General features: G+C 39.5%; 1 protein-coding gene across 1 annotated transcript; it reads left to right on the forward strand.

The window, feature by feature from the left end:
- The first annotated feature begins 766 nt into the window (after positions 1-766).
- LOC104958216 (monocyte chemotactic protein 1B-like) lies at positions 767-1,721 on the forward strand. The gene is made up of 3 exons (XM_010785945.1): positions 767-972; positions 1,088-1,196; positions 1,365-1,721. Exons 1-3 carry the CDS (start codon positions 906-908, stop codon positions 1,474-1,476), a joined length of 288 nt encoding a protein of 95 aa, XP_010784247.1. The 5' UTR covers positions 767-905; the 3' UTR covers positions 1,477-1,721.
- Positions 1,722-7,906: the final 6,185 nt, after the last annotated feature.

Below are 7,906 nucleotides of genomic sequence, written 5' to 3' on the forward strand. Positions count from 1 at the left end.
CAATTAACATCATGTGGGTTTCAGGGGAAAATATAAACCTGGTACCTGGATTCTTAGTATAACCATAGAGGTGTACGTTTTCTCCCCCTGCATGCACTGTGGTGGCAGAAATTAGTACACAGCAACAGAAGCACAAACACACACACACCTCAAGAACCTCACAGTAAAAAGTGACTTTACCAATAACCCCTGACCTTTGAAGTAACAGAAAAGGTTTCATCTTTCCTATTTTTCAGGTTACATTGAGCCTGATTATTAGTACAATCCGTTATTAGTGGATTATTATTACAAAAACGGGCAAACAAAGAATCTAAAAAACGAAGAAAAGCTATATCTAAAAAATTGGCGTGTAGGAAAGTTGCAAAAAATTTACTTTGATCCTTTTAAAATGATAGTGAAGTAGAGAAAGTGCCTCAATCACTTCATAATTTTCTCTGACCATAATGAATTATTTATCAACTTCATTTTAAATATTATGTGCATGACCTTTCTAATAGTGCTTCATTTGTCTCTATTTTCTGTATCAATGCAAATTTCCCCTGTGTAGGACAGATAAAGGTATTCTGATTCTGATCATAATTTATGAGCTGATCTATGTAGCTACTAGCGTAACATTTACTTTCCATATAGCATTTAGAAATTTGCATACTATAAAATGCAAGCATAAACCACAACCTCCTGCAGTGGAACATTCTCTGACACCCTCAGACCACCAGTGATGAGTAGAGGGGTGAAAAACCACGCCAGTTAGCTGCTAGAGGAAATATGTTCTCTTCTTTCCAGCCCTCTGCAGAGCAGTGGGTGCAGCATGCTTTACTTGAAATTCACGTATTGCAGGTTGGTGGGCTTAAAAGGGCTTGCAGCAGAGACACACACATCATATCATTTCTAGCCAGAGACCCAAGATGACGAACCTTGTCTTTGTCTCGCTTCTCATGATCACTATCTTGGTGTCTACAGCCTCAGCTCAGGGTAAGAACATGTTTGTCCATTAATTTAATATTTTGTAAGTAATATCTGGTGTAATGGATTATGATTATAGAAAATAAGTTGCTGATAATAATATCTTTTGTGTCTTTATTCAAAGGTGGGATAGCCAGTTGTTGCCGAAAACTTTCAAATACTCTGGTCCAGCGAGAAAGGCTGATGAAATACTACAAACAAAATAAATTGGTATGCCCTATCAACGCAGTGGTGTAAGTCTCTCATAACATGTCCTTGGATCTATTGATATCACTGATTAAATTAAACTGTGATTCATCAAGATAAAATTGTTTGATTTACTTTGTTTTGATCATCTCCTCTTCAAAATTGATACAACATTTTACTGAAAGTGTATTTTTCTGTGTTTTGATTTTCAATAGATTTACCACGCGGAACAACAAAAGGATCTGCTCTGACCCCAAGGAAGTGTGGACATTGACCAGCATGGCCTACATCGACGGAAAGAACTGGCAACTCCAACGTTTAACCTGACTCAAACATCGTCACACAAAAGTTAAAATGCTATAACTTCCTATTGCTTTTGTTTGATTTCCACAGACCTTTCAACATTTAGATATTTTATTTAAAGTCCTTGCCTCATTGTAGTCTATCATATTTGCCATTTTCATGTATAACTGCAATGATTATGTATATATGATGACTGTAAATATGTAAATAATACTTTCTGTGTACAATTATTCTGAGTGACAGTACTAATAAAATATGGTCACAAATGAGCAGCTTGTTGTGGTGATTGTGAATTGCAGAACCCTGTGTGTTTTGGTTCATAGAGCTACGTTCGGTATCTCAGCATCTGAGGGGGCATTCTCTCTTAGCGTCTTATCTCATCACTATATGAACTTTATTACCTGAAAAATACCTGACAAGACAAAGATTCACCATAGTGACATAGTTGAGTCAGTTGGTAGTGCAACTCTTTTTAGTGTGAAAGCTGGTAGAGATTATTGAGTCAAAGAGGGTCCAAAAAGTAGTATTCACTAATTATCATAAAATATTTAGAGTCTTTACTAAAGTAAAATAAGGAATACAAAAATCTAAAGATACTGCTTATATTACCATATTATATAACTATGACTCTTTAAATACTATAAACAATATTAGCCAAGTTGAAAGTGCTTATTGCAGAACATGTGAGTATTAAACTATCACATCGTAGAATAATACTACATTAATGATGATGTGTTCATGGGTAATTAGCATGTTTCTTAGGTGGAGCTAATAGTAGGCTAACTATTTAATTTTCTGTCAGTAAGCTAGCATCACATTTTATCCGTCCATCACATGTGTCTAATTATGTGAAGGAAGAAGTACTAAAGCTTTCAAAAAATGTTGTGAAAAAAATAATTTTCATTTGAAATAAAGTGAGGTGATGTTTAAACCGGCATAAAAATACTAAAGGATACAAGAACCTTATAATTGCACTTGAGTACAGTATAATCCACTACCCACAGAGCAAAATAGTTTTGGGGGTTTGGATTTGTACTTATGCTCTTTACATTCATATCAACACATATGTTTCTTGGAGTTTAGATGATGGGTATGTCTTTGCTCTACATATGCTATCTCATCTTGAAAGCGGCCTTGGGTCTCTTGAAAGGCGCTATACAAATGTAATCTATTATTATTATTATTATTATTATTGAAACCACAACACATATATTATTATTCATTTAATCAAAAGTCCACTTAAAACTTCTTCGCGAGACCATGGGTGAGTAATTCACGGTTTTAGTTAATTCAGTTTCCCCCCACCGTGATGGCCGTCCTGTTCCACCGCCATCATGTGACGTGCTGGGTTTCTGATGGACATCGTGGAAGGGTTGGGGGCTTTCAGTTAACATGCTTCCATCCTTTGGTGGCACTACCACAATGACAATATGTATAAAATAAACCGTTATGTGTAGGCCGCAGAGAAAGTACAACTCTGTCTCAATGTACTGAAACCGGGGGAGGTTTGAGGGGCGGAGAGAGTTTGTGGTAAATGCAAGGCTTGCATGAACCACGTTGCAATGGTTTTTCCCCGACCCTCGCCTTGATTAGTGGCCCACCATTTGTGTCAACTGTATGACTAAGATGTTGAATGCACATGCTTAGGTGTAAAAATAAGTGTTCATGTATTTTATCTAAGCGTGATACAAACCTCTTGGTAAATCGTTATAGGTGCTGTTAAGACTGTTCTATTCCATAATTGTTCTATCATTTTGCCATTGAAATATACAGCTCTGTTAGACTGTTCTATTCCATAATTGTTCTATCATTTTGCCATTGAAATATACAGCTCTGTTATTTTTATTTTGCCATTGAAATATAAAGCCCTGTTATTGTTGTAAATTAATCAGCACAGCTCTGTCTTGTGCTTGGATGATGTTGAAGCTGTAACTTCTGTTTGAGCAGTGTTTGCAAATGATTGTGGGTTACAGATCTCATTTGAGCTGTGTATTTTCCGTCTTGGAGCACTTTGCTTGGTTGCTGTGTCTGTCTGTCTCTCTGTCTCTGTCTCTGTCTCTGTCTCTGTGTGTGTGTGTGTGTGTGTGTGTGTGTGTGTGTGTGTGTGTGTGTGTGTGTGTGTGTTGTGCCAAAGAAAAGCGTTCTTAGATGCACTTTCCTTCCGACCTGTTAACCACAAACACCTATAGCACACACAAACACACAGTTGCTTGCAAGTCATGTCACAAAGTCCACCATGTGTATTAAAAGACTGCTAAACTAAATGATTTGTCGCTACTCCATAAATGACTCTTCATAGTATTGTGGTGATTGACATTATTCACCCACGGAACTATGGGTTGGGGTATTGTTCCGCACGGACATAGTGAGTTGACCGGACCCTTGTTTCCCCGGTCTGTTCTTCCCGGGCTAAAAGCTGTTTTACATGTTGACCTGATGTTAAATAAAAGTCTAGCTTGTACCTTCGATACCCCGCCTCCGACTCCCGTCTCTCGGCACTACATTGGTGACCCCGACATAAGTCTCGTAGACGGAGGCGGGGTATCGAAGGTACAAGCTAGACTTTTATTTAACATCAGGTNATTATAATCTACTCAACTCAGTTTCGTGGAATTTGTTGACATAACTTTATTTTTTGAGTGCAGGTTAAAAGGATAAAACTAAAAACAAACAAAAAACAATATCACCTCACAACTTCCCCACGATATTTACTTACGTCAAGTCAGTATTTTCCCCTGAAATGTTATGTTTAAATGCAGATTAGCTTTAAATCTATAGATACCTTCAGACAGGTAATAAAACGAACACCATTTATATGTATTTTTTGGAAGTTTTCTTTCCATTAGATCAGGGGTGGGGAACAATAACTGGGCAAAATCAACCGTGAGGAAAGTGGACAAGAAAAAAGAAGAACAAGCATTGCAACTGAGGAGACAGAAAGAAGAAGGATCAACAAGCAGCATCACACCAGCAGTGTCCGCTACATCAAAAAAGGCACCACCACAGAGGAGACGCAAAAATGGAAAAAAATGCCAGGGGAAGAAGACCAGGAGAGGGAGGAAGGGGCAGAGAAAACGTGCGTGAGGAATAACAAGACAAATCAAAGATACCGCAGTCAGCAAACATTACTCTTTCCTTGTGTAATTGTCCTGCTATACTGCATACATATTAAATGAACCTGAAACTGATTTTTATATTTTATTTGTATTCATGATCAAATATGCATTGTATATATAAATATTTGTATATCGTACTTTTTTCCAATCAACTGCAAATAAAGTCTTTTTGAGCAAATGTGGTGTTTTTTTGAGCAGATGGAACATAATGCGAAAAAATGTTTGTATGTTGTAGTATTTTTTTTTATTTACACTACCTGTTCTGTGTGTGACGCACACAAAGTACCAAAGAAACCATACAGAACTGAATGTCACAGTCAAGATCAAGCTGTGATAATAGAAATGTAAAAAGTACTGCAATTGGTTATATGTTTTAAATATACTGCCAGTCCAAAAAGAAAGTAACCAACTGGATTTAACTAACCAAATCTTTTCGAGCCTTCCAATGGATAATTACTGCAGTGATTTATATACTTCAGCTGGCAAAAGTTATTTAACCCTAATTGATGCAGCTTCTCATTTCTTAAACAACCATGTCAGAAGACATGTCCTGTGGTCGGAAAGGATGTTAATCAGTTTCAGAAGGGTCAAATAATTGGCCTGCATCAAGCAAAGAAAACAACTAAGGAGATTGCTGACTCAAATTGGGTTAAGAACTGTCCAACGCATTATTAAGACCAAATCAATGAATCTTGATTTACCCTGTTCCAGAGTGATGGGCTCAGGGTAAGAATAGAGGCGAATTAAGTGATGCACCGATCATGATACCACATGTGGGGGCAGTGTTATGATATGGGGTTGCTGCAGTTGGTCAGGTCTAGGTTCAGCAACATTATGTTATTAATGTTATGTTCCCAAAGAATGGGGTCATTTGACCATATGAATATAGTGAATGACCAGGTCTTCCCTTCATTCCAAGATTTTGGCAGAAAATGTATGCAACTCTGGACAGAAATACATTTTGTGATCGAAACGATGCCACGGCGACTGTGTGCCGTACTCAAAGCTAAAGGCGGTCCAATTAAATATTAGAGTGTGCAACTTCTTTTTTGACGGGCAGTGTATTTCATAAATATATTACTTAGTACCCTTCCTCTAATGGAGTCTAAACCTACACATAATTTTCCACATCACATCTAAAGTTGCAAACTAGTAAAGCTTCTATATTTGTACCTGGTGTCTAAAAGTCACGCAATATAAGTGTTCATATTTCCTTGTAATGTCAATGCCTTTCAAAGATTTTGTTTGGTTTTATTTGAAACTGTGGGGTCCCATGCCACCACAACCACCACATCCTGAATACTCATGCGAGCATCTGTCTATGTAAGTGCATGTTCTCTGTAACCTAATTCAGCAGAAGAATTATATCGAGACCGTTTCCTCTGTTCTAAGAAAAATAAACAGTGTCACAAAACTGTATATAAAAGTCATGCTAAACTGGGCATGTATGACCACTGTCAGAGTCGGTAGAAACACACAAATGAACGTTAATTATACCAAGTATGTTATGTTTTCATGTGAAAGTGGATAAATCCATAGATAATCATCACTCAACTGCTGTTCCCCTCATTTTAGCACGTTATTGCTTTGGTTTCACACCAACTATGATATCTGTTTCACTTTCAACGCTCTCACCTACAGTTTCAACAAACAAACGTTCATAAAAACACCACTCTGTACATTAAAAACAGGCAGACAAAGTTGGTGACCAGCTAATAAACAAAGTGCAGTGTTTAACAACAATGGAGCTAGGTATTTTCTCAAGAGCTAAAACAAGCAAACATGTTTGACTTACATTCATCAGATTGTCGGAAGCAGACTCAAATTGAATGCTAATGTTGCTTTATGTCATCAATTTAAAACCGAGTCATAAAACTTATATAAAACACATAATGAAATCTGATGTTGTACACGAAAAAAAAACATTCTTAGGTTTCAGGATGAGGCAAAAAAACATTTGGGTAGACTCAGAAAAGATAGTGGTTTGGGTAAAAAATAGGTTTAGGGTTAACTTGTAAAGTGAAAATTAGTTGTTATTTATTAACAAATCTTTCTTAACCTTTTGCATGTTACCTTTATAATAGACCAATGTGACGTTTATAGCTTATTACTCTCCTGCCATGTTGGATAAAAACAATGGTTACAGGTTTACCAACCTGTAGAATATAGAGATTACTAAAAATGTATAGATACAGGGGTAAATGTCAGTCAAAAGTATCCTTAAGGTATTGGATTTCACAGGCCAATCCCATGCCTATTGTTGAATTGTGTTCGTTGTTCTCGCGTCCAGGAGAGAAGTTAAAATAAAGAGACTAATGGAGTCTCTGAAAGGTTCAATTTGGTACTTTAATTAAGTAGAGTGGTAATGAAACAAACAGAGGAGTAGTGGAGAACAGCAGCTGTTGTCTCGAAGTGTTTCCGGTGGAAAGAGAGCGAACTAGGGGCCCTTCTCACTTCGGTTAAATTGATTCCTTGCGTCCTTCACTTGGTCGTTTCCCTGCGACTACTAGTCCCTCCCACCAGGGAAGAATGGAGAGACGCAAGGAAACCACGAGAAGCAGGGAAATTAGTTTTAAGCTATGGTTTTAAGAGCAATGGGACGTCCTTTCCTCCGGAGCGTCACGTGAAGCGACGTCCGTTTGTGAGCAGGCTTGTTTGACAGCTTGATAGCTGTTTAACCCGGCCGCAGGCAGACGCGCAGCGGTGGCGGGCACGAAGTCCTCAGCAGGCGTTGAGGTATCCCCGGGAAGCAGGAGAGCATCCCGGCCGCAGGCAAACGCACAGCGGCGGCGGGCACGAAATCCTCGGCAAGCCTTGAGGTATCCCCGGGAGGCAGGAGCAGTCTCCCCGGGAGGAAGGAGCCGTGGACAGATGAGAGGCCAGACAGGGTCCCCGGTCCCGGGGCGCGCCACCCATGGGCCGATGGAGCATGGGCGACGTCCGGAACCGTCGAGGCGATACGGGGGTCCAGGAGAGCACCACCCAGGCGCCGATGAAAACGTGAGTGCCTTCTGGAACCGCCGTCGAGGTGGTGAAAAAGGTGAGAGTGTCCACACGAGGTCAACCGGCTGATCGAACCTCCTCTCCGGCACCAGAAAAAAATTGTTAACAGTCAGATGTTAACAGAAATACGTCAACAGCTGTTAACAGCTAGCCGTTAGCCGTTAGCTGCTAGCCGTTAGCCGCTAACTGGCAGTCATGGGTAGCTGCTAGCCGTCGTTAGCCCCACGTGGTTAGCCGCTAGTCACCATCAGCTAGCGCAGCCAGGACGTGCAGCCGCACGCCCTGAAGAAAACAAACCCACGAGGCAGCAATCGGGTTGCTGGTCGACCCAGCAG

Source organism: Notothenia coriiceps, unplaced genomic scaffold (assembly GCF_000735185.1).
Source record: "Notothenia coriiceps isolate Sejong01 unplaced genomic scaffold, NC01 NC01_scaffold00000969, whole genome shotgun sequence".
NCBI classification, from domain to species: domain Eukaryota; kingdom Metazoa; phylum Chordata; class Actinopteri; order Perciformes; family Nototheniidae; genus Notothenia; species Notothenia coriiceps.

Bases quoted from the DNA above. Each gene is read 5' to 3' on its own strand.
- LOC104958216 (XM_010785945.1), top strand. From the start codon at position 906: ATGACGAACCTTGTCTTTGTCTCGCTTCTCATGATCACTATCTTGGTG. The intron at 973-1,087 runs GTAAGAACATGT...CTTTATTCAAAG, and splicing joins GTCTACAGCCTCAGCTCAGG to GTGGGATAGCCAGTTGTTGC. The intron at 1,197-1,364 runs GTAAGTCTCTCA...GATTTTCAATAG, and splicing joins TGCCCTATCAACGCAGTGGT to ATTTACCACGCGGAACAACA.